General features: G+C 33.2%; 1 protein-coding gene across 1 annotated transcript in view; it reads left to right on the top strand.

Moving 5' to 3' along the window:
- Man2a1 (mannosidase alpha class 2A member 1) overlaps positions 1-22325 on the top strand; it is a 175779-nt gene that overhangs the window by 75417 nt on the left and 78037 nt on the right. Inside the window, exons 8-12 of the mRNA XM_010632228.2 lie at positions 2300-2477; positions 7201-7403; positions 10151-10333; positions 14580-14694; positions 15832-15902. Coding sequence (XP_010630530.1) covers positions 2300-2477; positions 7201-7403; positions 10151-10333; positions 14580-14694; positions 15832-15902 — 750 coding nt within the window. The remainder of the gene's footprint in view (positions 1-2299; positions 2478-7200; positions 7404-10150; positions 10334-14579; positions 14695-15831; positions 15903-22325) is intronic.

The raw sequence follows: 22325 nt of genomic DNA, 5'->3' as shown, positions 1-22325 counted from the left end.
TTCTTTTAAGACAAAACATCTTAATAAATGAGCTGTTCTTTTCAAGTTAAACCCTCACTGTTCAGGTTTAACTGCAGTGTTGGCACATGGCAGTGAATGGGTCTTGGGTTGCAGTTTGGGCACTCATCTAAAAGGTTCACCATCACTGTTACAGAAGTTTGCTTTTTCCTTTGAATACTAGATAATTAGATGTTTTAAGTATTTGTTATTGTTCTTAAAGTTAACCTTTCTTATCTGGAAGAGTTTTTTCAAGGAAAAATTGTTACATGCCTTGAAATGTAATATCGGTCAGTTCATTTATCATTCGATTATATACCATTTATTTTTGAGCAGCTGTTACATCGCAGGTGATATAAGGTGGTTGCTTGGCTTTCCCAATATTGATACTGGACAGGAGCTTGAGAATTAGGGTAGTATCCAGGTTTTAAATTAATGTTTATACTTTTATTCCTTGTATGCATGGAACACATGTATATACAAGCTGTGGTATACCTAATAGTAAAACTTTTTTTTAATTCTTGCTGACTCAGAAATCTACTCGGGTGCTCAGTCACAGTGTATCTTTCATCTGTAGTTGATATTTTTGATTTTTTAAAAACTAATTTCTTTTGATCTTAATACTTTATGGTTAATCTGTATGTTTTTTATTAAAAGTATATAACATAATTTTTGGTAAAGGTGAAATGTTAGTAAATTAGTGAATATTAAATACAGTACTGTGGTAAATGCTAATCTCAGAAAACTTAGCATTACATATTATATAAGAACACTTCTTATATTTTACTCTCAAGCTAATAAATTATTGCTAAAATTTAATGTATGTATTTATAGAGCAGTCTCAGAATAAATTTAAAAAGTACATTAAATTCTCAATTTGTTTTTTTTTAATGTCTCCATATTATTGATGTTCTTTGAGTTACTTTCATAACTTTTAACATTGTGAATTGAAATTTACTTTTGGATGAACCTTAAAGTGAAAATTGGAATATTAGGTAACAAACATGATTGTTACTTAAACACTTAATTTCTCAAGCTTTGACTTTATAAGCAGTGTGAATTACTTGGTATTTATTTGCTTGTTTGACTTCATTTTCACAGATCTTTCCTTTTTAGTTTGTATTTACTTTCAGACTTCTTCAGATGGTGTATTTTCTGGTAGATTTATTTTCTTCTCCTCCTCCTGCCCTTCCTCACCCTCCTTTTTCTCCTCCTCCTCTTCTTTTCTTTCTTCTCCTTAAGAAAACTAGAATATGAAGTATGAAAGGTATCCATCACATAAGCACATTATATTTGGCTGATTCTTTGAGTCATGGGTTAAGCCCAAGGAGGTAGAAATCAAAATAGCTTATTTAACTTACAAGCATTATCTGGTGATGGGTATTTGAAAAGGACACTGTGCCAAATCAGATTGTTGATGGCGTGATTTAGTGAATGGTTGTTCTTCCTAAGAGGAAGTACTGTTTCTATAAAACATTACAGGTTAAGATTTGTGCCTTTTGGTCTTGTTCAGCACACATTTTTTCATATATGTAACCAGGCTATTAAAATTTTAGTTTAAATTAGAGAAAGAAATACTAAAATCAAATTTCAAAATTGATATAGTTGAAAATCCTTATTGTTTCAAAACATGGGCTATCTGGAATCCAGTTGCTATGTCTGGGCTTTAGGAAGGCACTGGCTCCCTAAGAATTATATACCAAAATTGGTTGCAACCTTATTTCTCTGTGGATAATCTGTTGGAAAACTGTGGGCTTTTCCAATGATAAGAATTTATGAGTATTTTAATGGATAATATATGATAGCTTTTAAAAACTCCCTTATAAATCACATTAATCTAAAATGCAGAAAAGGGCTAAAGTTGTAAGGAAAATGGGAAGGGTAAAGGAAAGGTAATAAGGGAAAAGAAAAAAATATGACAAAACGAAAAAGTGGAAATAAAGTGTCTGTAAATGGGAAGGGGAGGAGGGGATGAAGGGAGGGCAGGGACAAGGGGAAAAAAATGAGAACCAAGACCTGTCATGTAAAGGTCCAAGATCCCAATAATGAACAGAATTGTACTGCATACCTAAAATGTACCGATAAACTCAATAAAAGAAAAAAAAAAAGAAAAGAAAATCAATGGTAAAAACTGCTTCCCTAATGTCAGTGTAATCCAGGCAACTCAGAAAAAAAAAAAAAAATGTAGATAGCATGTACAATGCTTTCTTTTAATATAATACACTTTAGAATTTGGATAGTTCCTTTTTAAATTGTGCTATTGCCTTTTCTTAATGTAATTCATATTTTCTGTCTTTTGTAGGGCTCAGTTGCTTCTAGATCAGTACCGAAAGAAGTCAAAACTTTTCCGTACAAAAGTTGTTCTGGCCCCACTTGGAGATGATTTTCGCTACAGTGAATACTCAGAATGGGATTTACAGTTCAGGAATTATGAGCAGCTTTTTAATTATATGAATTCTCAGACTCAGTTTAATGTAAAGGTAATAAGGAAATACTTCTCTCTGACATTGTATCTGAAGTTAAACCTTCCTTATTAAGTGAGGCAATAACACAGTATCTTTAGTTCCTTTGTTCTGTACTTCAGACTGTCTTAGAATATGTAATTTTTGTGTAAAAGTATAATTCTTTAAGAGGAAAATAAGCATATAGTGTAGTTCCATTTGTAGAGTTGACCCTCTGCTATCATTTCTGGAGGATTGAAAGGTATTACTTCTTTGAAATTGAAAATGTGTACCTATTAAATTGTGGTTTTCATTTTTCAGGGATGTCCTGTTTTTCTGCCAGCACTGGAAGTTTATTAATAGTTTTTCTCTGAGAATTGCATCCTTGTGATTTAATAGTGTGACTGGCATTTGTAGATGAAGATGTCATGAATTTTACAAATGTCCTGTGTCCAGAGAATGAATTGGCATTTTTCTTAAGTGCAATTACTCCTAAAATTAATCATTTTTTGTGATTATTATTTTTAACTTTAATTTCTTTTTTTTTTTACCCTGTGGAAAATTTAAATGTTCTGAGAATTGCACAAATAGCATCCTCTTCATATCCCTGGCTCTGCTCCAGCATCCACCAACTCAGGGCCTCTCTTTTCTCAGCTGTGTCCATTTCTGTCTCTTCTCTCTTAGGATCACTTCAGTGAAAATCTCAATCATTTTTTGATTATTATTTTTAACTTTAATTTCTTTTTTTTTTTACCCTGTGGAAAATTTAAATGTTCTGAGAATTGCACAAATAGCATCCTCTTCATATCCCTGGCTCTGCTCCAGCATCCACCAACTCAGGGCCTCTCTTTTCTCAGCTGTGTCCATTTCTGTCTCTTCTCTCTTAGGATCACTTCAGTGAAAATCTCAGATTTTATGTAGTTACATCTGTGACTACTTCAGTATGTGTCTGTAGATGATACAGATTCTGTTTAAAACTATAATCATATTGTATCATAAAAATTCTGATAATTTGATAATATCATAGAGCTAGATAGTATCAACTTTTCCTGATCGCATAAAAGCAAATTTGAGTCAAGATTTAAAACAAGACATATTTTGCGTTTTGTCAGTGTTGTTTAAGATTTTTTAAAAAATCTTACAGATTCCATATGAGAAAATTTTTCAATGTATTTGTTATGTTCATGTATTAACCTTTCTGACAGTAGATGATACGTGATTGTAGTGGAGTAAGGAAGTGGTGTTCCTGTGTAGGATGTTACAAGACTGATAATGACCAAAGTATTTGTAGTAAGAATTCATTTTTATTCAATCTCAGATAAGCTTGAATAAAATACGAAGTTTATTCAAGATATTTATAACTAAATTTCTACCTGATTGTGAACTCTGAGATTAGGGACTCTGAGTCACTTCTGTATTCTCCCTGAAAGATGAAACTTAATTGTGAATATGTGATCATAAGATGTGGTATAGATGTGGCTATCTTATTGCAAATACATCTTAGAAGAATATATTTGGAGTCTGGTCTCCTAATTAATTGAAGAATTAGATGCTGATTTTATTACTATATCTTCCTCTGATTGCCAACTAAAACAATTTTTGAAAAAAATTTTTTTTGGTACTGGGGATCGAGCTCAGGACCTCACACTTAGCAGGTAGGCACTGTGCCACTGAGCTATATCCCTGGCCCCTGAAACTTTTTTTTTTTTCTTGGTACTGAGGATTGAACTTGTGACCTTGCACTTGCGAGGCAGGCAGCAGCACCACTGAACTAAATCCCTGACCCTCTTGTAACTATTTTTTAAAGTATCACATACATAAGTATGCAAACTTTAAGTGGACAGATAATTTTTTCACTTTTCTGAGCAAACTGAGAGCATCCATAGTACCTGGAAAAGCCCCTCAGATCTCCTTTTAGCTACCATCACCTCCTTCAAAAGTAGCGGAGACTTTCACTTCCATCACTTGATCTTGAGTTTTATTTTATTTTTGGGGGGGTACGGGAATCGAACTTGGGAGGCAGGGAGCAGCACCACTGAGCTAAACCCATGGCCCGATCTTGAGTTTTATATAAAGGGAATCCTATGTGTGTACTTTTCTGTGTCTGGCTTTTTTGTTTCACACTATGTTTGTATGTTTTATTCAAACTCTATGTTTTCAATGCCATATAGTGTGTTTGCGATCCCTTTGACGAGAGTACCACAGTTTATTCTGTTATTGTTAGGCATTTAGGGTGCTTCTAGTTTTTGTTTATTATAAATAAAACTGCTTGAATATAATAGGCATGTTACGGTCACATGTTAAGTTTATGTGGGTATGAAATGGGACAGAATTTTTGGATCATTGCCTATGTTCACGTTTAATTTCAGTAGATGATGCCAAACAATATTCGAGTACATCAGTTGTTGCATTTTATGACAGTTTTAATTGCTGTAAGTCCTTACTCAGACGTTGTGTTGTCAGATTTCTTTTCTTTCATTTTTATCCTTTTGATAGATTTGGTGGTTTTATTTTGTGTTTTCCTGGGGCTTAATGAGGCTGTGAGTCTTCGCCTAAGTTTACTGCCATTTGAGTATTCTCTTTTGTGAAGTGCCTATTTAAATCTTGTGATGATTTTTAAAATTAATTTGGGTTGTCTGTCTTTTCCTTACTGTTTATAGTTCTTTTATACATTTTGGATTGAGTCTTTCTTCAGATAAAAGTTATGCAAATATTTTCCCTGCTATGGACTCTGTGTTTTCACTCAGTGCTGTTTTTGATGAGCAGAAATTCTTAATTTTAATTAAATTTGTTACAACTATTTTTCTTCTTGGTTGCTGCTTGTTGTTTGTATACATATTTTTGTTTACCTCATCACAAAGATTCATGTCTTGCTCGGAGCATAGCTTTGTAGTTGTGAAGCGCTTGCCTGCCATCTGTAAGGCCATGGGTTCCATCGCTAGCATCACAAAGCAAAACAAAATGAGAAAAAGAAAACAAAGTATTTCTTATGAAGTTATTTTCTAGAAGCTTTTTTGTTTTACCATCATCATTTAGGTCTTTTAAAAATTTTTATTTTTTATTGTTTGTTGGTACATTTTAGTTCTACAATATGATGCTATTCATCTTTGGGAATTTGTACCTTTATATGATATATCTTGGTTCTTACATTTTTCCCCATTCGACTCCCTCCCTCAACCCCTTCCACATCTCCTTATTTATGAAGATTTTGTTTCCACTTTTTTCCTTTTTTCATATTTATTCCTTTCCCCAACCTATCTCACTTCTCCTTTCCCCTCCCCTTTGGACCTCTTTTCCCTATTTAACATTACCTATTCTACATTTTCATCCTCATTTACACTTTCAGTTTCTCATACCAGAGAAACTGTTCAGTATTTACACGTGTGTGCTGGAATGGAGTGCTTGACTCAAGAGAGATTGAGGATAAAGATATATTTTTTGCCCCTAAGGATGTACATGTACTGAAAAGACCATAATTTCCTGTCTGTGTTTCAGTTATCACTTTGTCCTTAACCTTGAGCAAAACTACATTTGTATTGGTCTGTGTCTAGACTTTCTTCTTTTCGTTGATATTTGTCTGTTTGACTAATCTCATACTGTCTTAATCACTATTTTCCTTATCAAGATTACCCTGGTTATTCTTAGTCCTTTGTAGTTCTGTATAAATTTATGCTAACATTTAATTTTTACTAGAAAACAAAAGAACAAAAGGTTGAGATTTTGATTGGGATTGCTTTGAATCTGTGGTTCAGTTTGAGTATAGTTAACGTCTTTACAAATGTTGGGCCATCATGAAAATTGTATGCTCTGTGAATAATGATAAAATTGCTTTTTACATAGATGCCATTTGCTGTAACACAGAAGCATTATTATAATATACTCAAAACTCCACCTGGGTAAAGTGGCAATAGATAGGGTTTAAACCCATGCAATTGCTGTATAGAATCAAAATGACTGTGCTCTCTTGTGCACTCTTTATATATGTAAGAAAGAAATAAAATCATTATTTCTGTCTATTAAAGAACATGTTGAGGAATCTATTTTTAAAATAGTGTCTTTCAGTATCTTTACAAAATCTGATATGGTGTTTCTTTTTTGATTCTCAGAATAGTTTGGACTCATAAAAATGGATTTATGAACTGGCTGTTTAAATTATTAGTCACGAAGACTGTTCATTTGAGCATTCAACCTTGTCGTTCTTGTCATTCTGAATGTTTTACTTTTGCTCAGTGTAGAAAAGGGTCCAATTTTTAAATGACTTAAAGGCACTCTTTTTTCTAAGAACTCACACCGGGAAGATGGGGGTCAGGGAGGATATGATAGGTACATTATAGTTAACAAAGGTGCTCTGTTCTTCTGGACATTTGCTTAAAATAAGTGTCTTTTTATTTTTGCTCCTTCTTCCATCTTTCATTTATCTGGAGTTTTCCATCTTGGATCCTTTAATACTTCTGAACTTTAAAGTTAATGGAAGGAGTTTTCATATCCATACATTTGTAGATCTACATAGTTCTTAGTGCTTAGGTGTACAGATGTTTTTAGCTAAATTTGGGACTTGATACAGGTAAAAGAATCAATGGTGTCACACACGCACTCCCTGCTTTTGAGTTTTGTAAAATTAAAGCTCTGTTTTCATCTTAACTTGGAAGCATGTATTATTTATTGTTAACTTTTCACTTACATGTTTATTAACTTTTTAGTGTAATAAACGAACATTTTTATGGTGGAAATTGAAGTATAACTTCAAACATTTTTTCACTAGATACAGTTTGGAACCTTATCAGACTATTTTGATGCATTGGATAAAGCAGATGCAGCTGAGAGGAGGCATGGCCAGTCGATGTTCCCTGTTGTGAGTGGAGATTTTTTCACATACGCTGACCGAGATGATCATTACTGGAGTGGCTACTTTACATCTAGACCCTTTTACAAACGAATGGATAGGATCATGGAATCTCATTTAAGGTAGATTTATCTCTGGATAGTTGGATTTCTTTATTCACTTCTGTTAATGTTATTGTAGCCCTTTTGTAGAGTTCCGCATAATATACATAATTGAGGTAGCATTATGATGCACTTCATGTAATTGTGAAATTTAATGAAATCAGAAATATGTCTTCAAAGGATAATCAGATTACTGCTTTTGTTCTAGAGCGAAGGAGAAGCAGTTTAATTAGATTTTCTTGGAGTTGTATTCTGTGTTTTATATTTTCCTAATTGATTTACCTGTATTACTAATATTAATATTAATATTCAGTGGTACCATCATGTGACAGTAATCTGTCAGGCTGACATGGTTGGACATGTAGGAGAGTCTCAAAGAAGCAAATAGGGCCACTCAGCAGCCAAAGGTGGGCTCCAGTTACACACTCTAAACTTAATGTGTTTTATAAGTAGGAGAATGAAGCCTTCATCTCTGTTCTTATTTATTTAAAACACATTTCAGGTATGATTTTTCTGCTTAGAAGAGCAAGATTTGAAAGCGATGAGAATTGATGGGGCAGGCAGAGCGATTGGCTGAAAAACCTAAACTGACTCAGAGAAAGTAGAAGTCAATAGAAAATATAAAACGTTAAAACAGCACTCTACATTACAACTTCAATCACTGTCTAATCGGACCCTCTCCAGTGATAGGTTCTATTTTATCTCTGTCTAGCATCATAACTGTGGCTGTCGTGCCCTTGAAACATGACCAGTGTTAACTGCGACCACATGAGACTACTGAATACTTGAAATGCGACCAGTGTGACTGAGGAACTAAATTTTTAATTTCATCTAATTTTAAATAATTGAACTGTTGGTAGCCGTGTGTGGCTTTTGGTTACCATATTGGGGGTTACAACTTTAAGTAACTGAGTCTAATTTTTATGTCGGGCTGTATTGCTACAGGGCCTCCCAGCACTTTCTGTTTATAATCCAACTGAATAATTCATTTTCGTGATGAATGTTGGTACTAAAAAACAAATTAGATCATACCCTCTTTTATAAACTTGTGGATTCTATTTCAGAAAAGCTTTTTATAAAGATTAGGAATTTCTTCAAGAGTTGTGCTCAGTATAATAGTTTGTGCTTTTATTATTGTTACTCTTGTGCCTCCATTAATATTGTTTCAAAAGCCTGACCTTCGACTGTTGAGCTATGAAAGAGAGATATATCTGACTGTATTTGTAATAAAATAGTGTCCTTACATAAATTATAGAAAACCCTGCATAAAATGATCAAATATCTGTTTTTTTATTCTAAACTTTCCATGATAAAGTAGAATAGGTACTAAATAATGTCAAGATTTAGACTACTGAACTAGTGAGCAGTTTTAGTTTTACAAAGAGTTGTGAATATTTCAATTTGTTGGATATATTTAAGGCATAGAGGTTTATGCTAGAAATATATTTTGAAAATTCTACTGTGAAGCAAAACAAATCAATAAAATACAGTAGTTTTGAATTTTCAGATGTATCAATTTACTTGAAAATAATTTTGTCTGAAATTAGTAATATTTCTTCCTTGTTTGTAAAATATAGATAAAAAAGTATAAAGAAAAATTCATTATATAAAAATTTGTTGTATAAACAAAAATCTGTTGTTGATTATGTGACATCTAAATATATGTATCTATTTTTTCAAAACCAGGAATATTTGTAATCGATGTTATTTGGACATATGCGTAGTTTACTTAATTTTAACCCATCAGTTCTCATTCTGTCATTTTTGGAAGGGCTAAAATTTTGGAAGTAGAGATTATTACTGTCTGTCATTATTTCTGCACTTTAGAGGAGTTCATTCATCACTTTTCATAAAAAAAAACTTTCAGTATCTCCCTTGCCCCTGAATCTTGATATATTGCAAGCTACCTTAACTTTCTCTTCTTTGTCCTTGACATGTTTGGCACGTAGACCTTTTCTTTACTCTTTGCTTTGTTCAGCCATGTTTCTTTCTTAAGAAACCGGTCTAGAACCATCTTTGCTGATGAAAATCATAAAAAGTAGAAATCATAAGCACCTATAATTCTTAATCCCAATGCTATTATTAGTCTAAAGTTTTTTTCTTTAAAGTAAATAAAAATAATATCCTATTACCATTTTTTAAATAAACTCTATATTTGTTGCATGTCATTCAAAACCGATACTGGTGCTTGTCCCTTAGCCGCTCTTTGGCCATCATCTTCTGCCTGTCTTCTGTCCTCTCGACATGCCCTTCTTAAGGTCATGCGTTTCCCAGGCATCTGTCCTCCCAATGTGCAGCTGTGAGAGGAAATGGGTTCTGGTGATGTCCTAGCCTGCATGTTTCTGTTGATCTTGGAGAACAAAGAGGACAGACCCACGTACTTACTCACTTACTATTATTATTATTGCTTTATTCATTTTTTTACTGTGATATATTTATAGATAGATACAGATATATAGATGTAGATATATGTCTTGCTGCTCATAGATTCTGGCTTCTTTCCATGATCATTAGCAAATAAGATACCCACCTAATATCAGTGCAAACGTGATGTTCTTCAGTGATTGATAACTTTAATACATTAGATAAATAACTTTGGTAGTTTTGTAGAAATTATCAGAACCAGTATCTTTTGTATAAATCATTGGTATGGAAATTTTGGATTGTTTAAAAGCTATACAGTATTTTCAAAATATTGGTGTCATTTTAGATTATAAGCTGAAAGATTGGTTTTGAAACAAAACTTAATGACTGTTTTATGCAACCAGGGCTGCTGAAATTCTTTACTATTTCGCCCTGAAACAAGCTCAGAAATACAAGATACATAAATTTCTTTCATCACCATATTACACAGCACTGACAGAAGCAAGAAGGAATTTGGGATTGTTTCAACATCATGATGCTATCACAGGAACTGCAAAAGATTGGGTAGTTGTGGATTATGGTACCAGGTAATGTAATTATGCGAAAGTAGTATTTACAAATTGTTTTAAAATTTTGAGTCATATTATTATATCTTGAGATTAAGCTGTTAATTCATGATCAGAACATAATAATGATCAATTTTTACAGCATTTTTCAAGAAATCTTTTGAAACATCTTTATTCAAATAGAGTAGTAAAACATTATAAGGCTGAGCTTTATTTTTTGAGTACAGTATGGTAATTAGGGTTATTTTCTCAAGGAAAATTTTGGCATCAGATAAATTATGAATTAAGGTTAAAGTCTAGGGGATAAAGAGTTCCACCTCCTTGTACAGAAATTTAATTTCATCTGATTTCATATCCAGTTGTTCTTTGATTCTTGCCTTAGTTTTAGAAGGACGTTGACAGAAAAGAATAAGAAAGAAGGAAGCATAACCAGGAAAGCAAAGGACCTAAAGAGTGTGTCATTATGGATGACATAAGCAAATGGGAATAAGAAGAAAATGACTTGGATATTGGTCCTTAAGGCTGTCTTCAACCAGCTGAAGAGCTGTCAGATAAGTGAGGAGTAGAAACACGCCTATACCTATATTTAAGAATTTAAGAAACAATAAAACAATTCCTGTATAGGAGAAGTTTTGACTATTGTTTCTTCATAAACAATATTCTTCAGAAACATTCTTCTAATGTTCTTTGTCATAAACAATTACCTCCTCATTCTACCAAAAATGGCATACCATTGTATTTTAAAATCATTGAAATATAGAAAACTAGTGTATATATATTATATTTTATAGTTTTATGAAATAGTATATACCTTTTAAAAAGTGGGTTGCTTTATCATAATTTGCTCCTGTATGAGAAAAGTATAGAGCATATAAAATAAGCATTAGAAAATGGACCCACAACTGGATATTAAGTGTGTTAAATTTTTAGTTGTGTTAAATTTTCAGTTGTAATATTTTACTAGTTTTTGAGAGAAACGAGGAGAAAAGACATTCTTCAAGTTTCATTAGTTGACTCCTTCAGAAATATATTCAGGTTAGTATGTTGAATATCTTCAGTTTTCTTGTGGCAGAAAAAAGTTCCTCACTATGTTGTATCTTTTGAGGTTATGTTGGGCTGAGGTGGAAAACTCAAGTCAACTTACTCATTTTTTTTTCTTTCTGGTGTTCCTGCACTTCTGATTTGTTGTAAGTTTAGTAGTAGACTTCTTAGAATCAGACCAGGGCATAGAATATGGAGAAGTCATTCTCTTACCCTGCCTGTTTGCTTTCTCTGGCTGCCATATAAAGAGATTTTGGTACAAGTCATTAAATTTTTCTACAGAACATTTTTCTGTCTCATGGCCTTTATGGGAGGCCTATCGTTAGTTCTTCAGAATGTTTTGTATTGCTTTTAGCTTATAAAAACAGCTCCATACAGAATTGCATGTTGAGAGAAAGAAAAGATATAGTAATTCTCAAATTGTACTTGACATTTGTAAATGTGCTTTGCACGTACTTCACACACTTCACTGGAAAAGTCATAAACAATTACTGCTTCATTAGCACAGACATTTTAAGGAGGAAATTTCCAAACACAGGTTAGAGAATTATAAACAGGCAGCTAACGTTGGCTGTTCTCTTATACTTGGACTATTGGCTACTGTTCATTCAGACATTGGCAGAAATGTCTTAGAACAAGTGTATGAGTTAGTAATTGCATTTGGCTGCAAATAAATCCTATCCTGCTCATTTTTATGTCATGTGAAATAAATCTGCAGGTCACTAAGTCAAATATGACAGCTCCTCCATGTCAGAGAGGATTCATTACCTTGTGGTGTTTTCTCCTGCTGTCCTAGGGGGCCTCTTTGAGAAGTATACTTTGAACAGTGAACTGAATGTGCACATAGCTATAAACTGGATAAAAAGAATGCATCACGGCATATTTGGAGGTTAATTCTAATTAGGCATGAAAAAATGGACATTCAGCATAAATTAGTTATTGGGGCTTCTGTAGAATGGGAGAAGCAGTGGTAAGGAGTTCAGGTTTGGAATTCTGCCAGTTATTCCTAAATTGTGTTTAATTGTGGTAGGTAAAACTGGACAATAATAAGCCTGAGGGTTCTAAAATACACATCAAACTATTGGTGACAGACGTGATGCCATCTGTGTAAACAACCGCAGTGACAAGCAAACTAGCAAACTGATTCCCTGGTGATTTATTCCCCATGAAGTGTGTTAGATATTGATGGGGTAAGTGCATGATAGGAAGTTAGAGGCTTTGAGAAACGCTTTATTGATGAAATGTACCCCCCCGAAAAAAAACATTTAAAATTTTAACTCAGTGTTTCTCATACTTACTTTACTATGCTTATTTTGTTTTGCTTGTTTTAAACAGAACAGCTTTACACATTCTAAGAAAGCATTTAGGAAATGCTCTGCCATAGTTTTTAGTGCCCACTGCAGTCTGCATCTTTGTTAGTGGGATGTAAATATTGACTCATGGCTTTAACTCAGTGGAATTGGGACTCTTTAATACACTGTGACGTATTTATGGTATCAGGTTTTGGAGAATGTGGCTTTTATTCTGCAGGTTCAGCTAATGTTTAGCAACAAATTTAGGTTGAAAGAGTTACTTCTATAACTGAACTGTATTCATTCAGAAGGTCTTTTAGTTTGATGAGAACACATTACAATTAGAAAACATCTAGATATACTGAGAAATGTCACTGGATGGTGCCATGAACTCAAGTCCATAGGATTTAGTATTCCAGATTTACTTTGTTAATGTATTTAACAACGTAATGATCATGGTCACTTAGGTACATGTTCCAAAGAACTCTTCTTTTTGTAATTGCTTGTTTATTGGTACATTTTAGGTATACAATATGATGACATTCATCATTGGGAATTTGTACCTTTACAAGATATATCTTGGTTCTTATCTTTTTTTCCATTCCCCTCCCTGCCTTGTACTCTTCTACCCCTCTTTATTTACAAAGACTTTGTTTCTGTTTTTTTCCTTTTCTCATATTTATTCTTTTCCTTTCTCCTCACCTTCCCACTTTGCCTTCCCCTTCGGGCCTTATCTTCCTATTTCACATTATCTGTTCTACATTTTTATCCTTGTTTATACTTTGTTTCTCACACCAGAGAAACTATTTGATATTTACACGTGTGTCCTATCTATTTCATTTAAAAGTGTGGTGTCAATGTGCATCCATTTAGCTATAATTGTCTCTAGTTTCTCATTCTTAAGGCTGTGTAGTACTCCATTTTATATTAAAAAAGAAATATTTCTAATTCTTTTACAGATTTTTGTTGTTGTTGGGTGGGGGCAAACATATCTTTAAGGCCTAGATCCCAAGTTGGTTCCTTTATTGGGGAAAATGATATAACTACTTCTAAGCACAGTAGATTCATTCTGATGGTTGTTTGAAACATGGTTAATGACATTTCTTTACAGAATGTCGTTATTTTGAATTTCCTTAAGAATGCTTCGTCTCTAAAGCTTTAAAGAGGCGTAATTAGTTTGAAAAAAAAAATGCCTCAAGCAAAGTATTTCCCAATATGTAGTCATTCAGCATGGTTGGTGATCTACTGAGATTATATTCCAGAGCTGATCATGAATCAATAGATCTTAAACATCTGTTTGTTTCCTTAGACATAAAATAAAATTTAAAGACAGTAATTTTGTTAACCAAGTAACAAGGATGAATATATTTCATTAGCCAGATCTGGGAAAAACTCTTTCTAGTTCTCTTGAACAACAACATGAAACTAAATTCAGCCAAATAATCTACCTTTAATTATTAAGGAATGGCTTGTATGCTAAATTTTCATGTGAACAGAGTGTTAAATCTCATTTTTTTGCCTTGTTTTAACTTTTATTGATGGTTTTGATTTGTTTAGTAGTTTAAAGGAGCATATCATTGTTTTGTGATAGAATACATTGTAGTTATTAGAGTGATCATACTAAATATTTTTATTTGGTGTGATATTTATAGAAATTTTAATAAGTTCAGCTTTAATAAGTTAATGTATTTCAAATGTATTTAAAAGTTTTCTATTTTACATGAGTCCTTGCCAGTGATATTTTGTGGTTGACCATTTTTCATAAGCCTTTGTTCTGGTGAAAAAATAAGAGCCAGTTTGTCAAAAATTCATTAGAGGTTTTTACTTTGTGAACATTAAATGTAAGTACTGGTGGCTTAATCACTAGTAAAAAACCTGAAAATATTGTATAATGGTTTTTGGATTGTCCGACTAATAAATTTTTTGGTTTACAGACTCTTTCATTCGTTAATTGGTTTGGAGAAGATAATTGGAGATTCTGCATTTCTTCTTATTTTGAAGGACAAACTCATGTATGAGTCTTACTCTTCTGATTCTTTCCTAGAGATGGTTAGTTAATCTCTTTTATATTCATCATCATAAAATGTATGATAATTTTGTTTTTGATTTGAAAAGACAGGTTTAATGAAAAGAGATTGAAATAAGATTGTTTTATACATTATTTGAAAGAATTTGTATCATCTTATATAAATTATCTGTATTTACACTTGATTTCAGGTGTGTGTGTTTTCTTCTGACTAAATCTTAGCATGAAACATAAAACAAAGTACTTAAAGAATATTGTAAGGCAGCTAAGCATTATATTTATTTTGTTGGTTTTAATTAGAAACTTATTGGTATTTGAATTTCTGTAAATTCTGAGTCTGTTCTTGCTACATCTGTTGATGGTCTTCTGGTTTCAGAATAAGTCCAATAAGCAATTATGAGACTGTTAGTACAGCCCTGCCCCAGATTGGATGGCCCTTGAAAAAGTTTTGTAATATCTGTGGGCCCTCGTTTATGCATCTGCCTTGTGTTATTAGGAGAGAAAGAGCTAATAGATCAGAAAGTGCCTGAAAGATAGAACATACTATTGTACATCAAGGAAGAACAGTTAGGAAAGAAGTTGATTCTAACCCTCTATTCATTTCCGCCTGACAACTCTGATGCTTTAAATTTGTAAGTTATTTGTCATTAGAATCTGTGATAAATCTTGGATTTTGTGATTTCATGTGCAACTTGAATTGGCATATCTGGAATCAGATTTAGTTTCAGTGATTTTGTAGATTGCTGCTTACATAGCATTTAGACATTTTCATGTTAAAGTAAAAGAATTAACTGCATATATTTCTTAAGGATATGAAATATACAATATGAAATTAAAATAGTAAAGCTTTTTGCAGAATTGTCTCTAGAACCTTGATTGATTTGATTCCTACATGGAAGAAGAACTAAGAACTCTAGCCCTGGAAACACATGTTGTGTTTGAAGTCTGAGCCTGCACACACACACACACACACACACACACACACACACACACACACGTATACAGGATTATTTGCTTTGAATTTGGATATATCTTATGTAGCTGGAAAAAGTATAATTTTTTTCTTATGTCCTTTCCAAGATTATGGCAGGGTACAATTACATAACTGATTTTGATATTTACTTTTTAAAGCAAAATAAAAATATTGTTCATTTTTATAGGATTTGAAACAAAAATCACAAGATTCTCTGCCACAAAAACATATAATACAGCTGAGTAAAAAGGAGCCAAGGTAAATTTGTAATTTCTCATAAATTTTTTATCACTTTTCCAACTTACTTATTTTGATTTTCATGGTTCTGGTACTTAGTCACCATATATTTTGAAGCAATATTTCATTTAATCAATTTATTTTAATTAAAAATTTTATGAATAGATTTTATTGCACAACATTGTCTTGTTCAGTGATAATAGCTAAACATTGCTTGGTATATTGATTGCTGAGTAAGTTGTTAACAATATTTTCCATAAATACAAGCTATGGGATAGTATATGGTTTATGAGAAAAAAATTCTGTTATCTTTATGTTGATTACATTTAGATTATATTCTTTCTTGATTAACCTTTCATGTAGTTATCTGCTTTTCGTTAATCCTTGATTATGTTTTTTAAATTGAAGAAGAAAATTACTTTTAGAAAATTAATGTTTCTGCTATAAATTGTTCACTATCATTTTACTATCTTGTTTTATCTCTATTGATTTATGCTGAACTATATGGGAAAGGTGTCTATCAACCCCAAACTAGGATATTTAATTATAAAATAGTATTTTATATTTTTATTGTTAATTTTTAACCATTGCAGTATCTGTTTTGAATCACTAAATATCATTCATTACCCAGTGGACTCTGATATGCAGTGTATTTTTGTAATATAGCTATTGTCTTAATTGAGAAGTTGGTAACACTTGCAAATTGAAGATAAAAGTAATTTCTTGTTTTAAACTAATATATTTTATTAAAATTATTAAAAAATAAAGATTAAAAACATTGGAAGAGTTACAGTTGTTAATAAAGTCAATATTTTGATTAATAGAGACTTATGGCTTTGTTGTCTCAACTTCAGTAAGTAGGGACTTAGGTTACAGCTACTTATACCTTAGTAATATTAAATTTAGCAGCAACATTACTCACATCTTAAAAGTGATTGTAAGATTTTAGGATGAAAGGACGATGATACTAAAGAATTTTAATTAGAAATATAAAAATTTTTTCAGAGTAAATAATTTCAATACTTCCCTAATAAACAGTAGTGTCGGTAAGTCTATTTGGCTTTAGCCACAATAATCCTATTAATTTTTGTTTTGTTTGTTTTGGTGGAGAAAGATATTTGATTTTGCTTTTTATAGAATAGCAGATGGCTTGCTCTGAGTGACCTTCCCAACTGTTACTCTCTGGATGCAAGTTAGGGTGGGTGGAAGGAAGAGATGTACAGTGTACTCCCACAGAGTCATGGGTCAGAGTTCAAGGCCTTGGTCTTTTGTGGATTTTTTTTTCTTAGAACCTAACTAATAATTTTTGTGGAAACCCCGCAATTTGGCAGAAACCACAGATATCCTCCACATTTTTTTTTTTTTGAGGAGTTTTGCAAGTAGCCAGTCTGAGAGCAGTATTCCGTTCTCCTTGCTGCTGATTGGCTGCTGCCCTGTAAGCCATCTGAGGCAGATGCACTAGCATTTCGGCATCATAACAAGTTGTTATACTCTCTGTGGGTCCCTGGAGTGTTCTCAGTTTTATTCTTCTTAAAGCCCTAAGCTCTCTAAGTTGCCACCGATATGCTCTATACCTTCTAAGCCTTTATTAATAAAGTATTTTAAGAAATTAAATTGCATAACTGTGGGAGACAGCATATATAGAGTTTAAACTATAAAAATAGACATTGATAGGCATTTTTTGACCATATCTGAAATTTGCTGTTTTGCACAATTTGCGGGTGCTCTTGGATCATAACTGCCTTGAATTTTAGGGGTCCAGTGTGTGCTCCCTTTTGCTTTTCTTCATTTACCTTGTTAGTCTTAGCCAACAATACTTGATAATTTAGCCTTGTGATAAATGATGACAGTTAAGAGATATGGGTATAATAAAGAAGGAATTATTTTGCACTTTAATATTGAGGAATTTTAATTATAAATAAAGGCAAATGGATTTTTGAAGGTATTAGTAAAATGCTTATTTTTTGGATATTTCTTTTAAACTGTTGGTAGTTGAATAACGTTCTTCACCTCGCTGTTACTTCCTTGTAGTATTTCTCTACCAAATGCAAATGCTGCCTTTGCATAGTCAGGTAAATTGGGAATATTGCTGAATGTCCGATTCTTGTTTTTACATTTATCATCCATTTTGCACTTGAGAGCTTCATGAATAGAACTACTTATATATTTGGCTTTAAATATGTATTTTACTTGTTAGCCACAAATTATCTTAGTTACTGATCTCAGTAAAACCACTGATGAGTGGAGGAATAACAGTGGCCTTTAAGATGGAAGAGTTTGATAGTTTTATTTAGTGGGAATGCAAGCTACATAATGGCCATTCTCGGTCTCTAAATTGGATGTTTCAGAATTGTGGTTAGGAGTCCTTGTCATATTGGGGAACAGGGCCTCATGTTCACTAGGCAAGTGCTCTACCACTGAGCTATCCCCCCACCTCTCACATTCCTCATGAGTCTTCTCTAGTGTTCTAGGGCTTTGTTCATGAAATGCTAGGCATTGTTCCCATTTGAATAACAAATCATCCATCTACAGAAACCACATGGACTGGGGATATAGCTCAGTGGTACCGTGCCTGCCTCAAAGTGCAAGGTCCTGAGTGTGATCCCTGGTACCAGAAAAAATAAAAATAAAAAAAGAAACCATGCATTCTCAGCAGGAAAGACAAGGTGTCGGCTTTGTCAGCCGGGTAAACATTGATTCTTGGAGGATTTAAAAACTATCTTATACCTGTTAATACATAAGGCACAGATATAATCTATAGCAAAGTGTATGTATGGTATTAAAGTCATATGGGTATGATTAGAAAATAAATGTCTAAAAAAGTCCTTGGGGATATGATAATGTATAAAAGAATGAGAAATACTGATCTAAACTCAAGAATTTAAAAATACATGGAAATAAATTTGGTCATGCTGTTGGTAACATTACTTATAGGTACAGTTTAACCCAATGTATTTAAAAATATATCTAATCTGCTCGAAATAACATTTGTATATATCCATATGCTTAATTTAGTTCACAAAGGCATGTGAGGTATCCAATGTATGAATTCATAGTTTCTGTATAGAATGCAGGTACATGTAAGAGTTAGTGTTAGACTACCTTGAATAGGTCATAAATTGTCTAATTTAAGTACTTTCAGTGTAAAAAGATGTTCCTCTACATTCATAATCTTCTAAGAAAATTATTTTTGAAAAGTAAAGATTTGAAAGATTAGGGACATGGAAAGACCCTGAGGATGCTCCATGAAAATCTAAGACGGGAGGAAAAGATAGTCCTTTTTCAATATTCCATCTGTTTGGGAAGGACGGGAATAAACTTTGTCATAACGTAGACCAGGAAGCCTTGTGATTTGATAGTTTCCAAAGAATCTTTTTTTTTTAAGATGAATAATTTGAAGCGCTACACCAAATATAACCAAAATTAAATTGAGATAACTTCTGTAAATCTGAAATTTTAACTTTTGAGTAGTGATTTTGTCTTATTTCATTTATGTTTCAGCAGTAGAGTACTAAGAGGGCAGTTTATAACGAACACATTTACAAGGGTTGTGGTTTAGAGACCGGAAGCCTATGAAGCAGGGAGGGACAGTACCTGGTGAGGGCCTGGAGCTTCTCTACTCCTGTGTGGAAAGTGGAACAGCAGAAATTCCTACGTGGGGAGGAAGGAGCTCATCTCATTAGCAGGAACCTACTCACAGGGTAACTTATTCCTGTGGCAGTGGCATTAGTCCTTTATCAAGGGAATGTCCTTGTGACAGTTGCATGGGACTACATTTCCCATCTGTGAACGTTGCAGGACCCATTCAAACTGTAGCAGATTTGAGTTTGAGAGTAATTTATTCAAACTATTACAAAATTTCCTTTAAGAGCTTTTCATTTTAGTAAGGTATTTATTGATAACTGAATCTCCTTTCCCTCCTTGAAACCATTAATGCTGTAGAGGTACATAGAAGTCAAAGTTTTCTGCTCTCAGGGACTTCAAAATATCAGCCAGACATAGAGCATATACTCTTTACTTTCAGAAAAGTCACTCCGTATTTGAAAGCTTTCCCAGATTGATCCCCGCATCCTGGCACTTGTAATTTGACATCCTTGGTTTTCTCTGTGCACACTTTCCATTTAGAACCCAATCTTGATCAGTAACATTATTTTCTTGCAGTTGTCTAAGTTTAAAGTTCCAGCATTCATGTGGACTTCTACCTTTTATTACTCTTTAAATTTCATCAGTTGGAGAAACTTGGGTTTTTCCTCCGCTCTTCTCTGACATCTTTCCTCTTTTCTGGTTACTCTCTGGTTCTGAGCCAGCCTTTATACTTTGCTTGAACTATTGCAGTAGCCTCTTGCTCTTTTGTCTTCTGGTTCTCTATGCCCTCATTTGTTATCTGTAATTATCAAACAAATCTACCCAAAACCAGAACTCTAAGAAAGCCATTTCTTATTTCAGTGTTCTCCAGGAATGTTTTGTCTGTTGGGGAAAGTGTGACATGACAGTCAAATGTTTCAGCATTCAGTTTCCTGTCAGACTATCCCAAACATTATTGTATTAAATCCAGTTTGTTCTCTCACTCCCGTTTCTGTAGAATTGATGGCCAGTTCTTGTGTGGAGTCTCTCATATCATTGCAGCCGATTATATTTGGACTGAAGTTCCCCAAAATCTTGACAGGGCAGAATGTCCAGAAGGACCTGTGTATATTGCTGGTGGTTGCTGTTGCCCATCTAAGGGTTTAAAGTTGGGGCTTAAAAATTGCCAGTGATTGCACATGGCCTCTTCATGTGACTGTCATCATCTCTAATGATGATAGCTCTTTCCAAGAGGGAGGGCCTTAAGAATGAGAGTCTCAAGAGTGAGGCACTTGATGTTTTCTGGGTAGAAACTATAAGGCTTCTTAAGACCCAGCTTTGGAGATCCTGGAGATTATTTCTATTACTCTTACTGATGAAGATATCACTAAAATTAGGCAAGATTCAGAGGGAAAGGAATTATTCTGTTTATTGATATGAGGAACATATATAGGAAACAAAGGAACAGTGACATTTACCTTTCCAAATGTCTACCACAATGACCCTCTGGCCACCAAGATTCACATATTTGTCATGTGTGAGAGTGACTCACCCTCTTTCCAAGATGCCTGAAGTCTGATTCCATTATGAAACTGGCCTCAAATTTTCACCTAAGGGAGGTCTAAAATAACTCACTTATATGGCCAGTAGTCGAGGCTGGCTTATTTATGTCAGTATAATTATTTGAAGTTAATCTCACTACCTTGTGAACTCCTTGAGAGTAGGAACCGTTTAGTTCATTTATTTCCTTTGCTGGGCCTATGGTATTGTACTCATGATAATAAGGATTTAATAAAAAGATTTTTTGAAATACTTTTAATTATTGACAAGATAGTATGGAGCTTCAGATACCATATAATGCCTAGAATGTAACATTCTGTGTGACAGTGCAGTAGCCCAGAATTATTTTTTTTCCCTGGTTACTTCTTCACTATTTGGAAGCTTTGTACAGAGTGATTCCTAATGAATATTATACCACTGCAAATAAAATGAAGAATAGTTCAATAATTTGTGTAATACTCATTTCAAATTTTAGAGTATTATGTCAATAGCTGAAACATTTTTAGGTTTCAACTAAGCATCATTATGGTCTTATAGAATTAACACCAATAAGATTGCATTGTGGGGAGTTGTCTTCACAATGAGGGGGTACAACAGATACTCTCAAATAGCTGAATGAGTTAACCTCATGAGATCAGCTTTTGCATATAGGCTTTTTTGCTCCTATATGCATAGAGGGTTTACCTGATGCTCTATTTTTAATTTTTTTATGTTACCATTTTAAATCTTTTTTCTGGCATTATTACTAGTATAATGGATTTTAAGGCTTCAAATAATTTTTAAAATTTGTTACATCATTAAATATTTTATACAAAGTAAGAATATATCTAGTACAGAATATCCAACTAATTTTTAAATGTAAGTTTTAAATGAAGAAACCAAGCTTATTTTTGTTATTTGAGGGTGGAGTTTCTAGGAAAACAGAATCTTTACCAGTCAGATTCTGGCATCTTTGTTTATTGGAATTTAAGATTGGAACTGAGATTCTATGACTTGAAGCAAGTAGCTCTAGTGTGAGACTTGAATCTGATGAGAAGAGCATTAAGGTTCCAGATAGAGCTTGTCTTGTGTTTGATGGAAAAGTATTAGGAGTGATATTTAGTGTAAAAATTGTGCTTATTGCTCATGGATTATAATGGTTTAAGCTCCAATCTTATGTACTAGAAAACTATTCAGAAATTGCCTTCACATTGCTTAGCAGAAAGACAAATACTTGAGGTCAGTATGATTAAGTGTTGTCTTTCTTGAAAATAGTGGGCTGCATTTTAAAATTATACTAAGGGAATTCAGGGCAGTAATAGAAAACTTAATATGACCAAG

Source organism: Fukomys damarensis, unplaced genomic scaffold (assembly GCF_012274545.1).
Source record: "Fukomys damarensis isolate Sample0158 unplaced genomic scaffold, DMR_v1.0_HiC HiC_scaffold_3, whole genome shotgun sequence".
NCBI lineage: Eukaryota > Metazoa > Chordata > Mammalia > Rodentia > Bathyergidae > Fukomys > Fukomys damarensis.
Note: the sequence above shows the minus strand (reverse complement) of the source record. Positions and strands in the feature narration are given on the sequence as shown.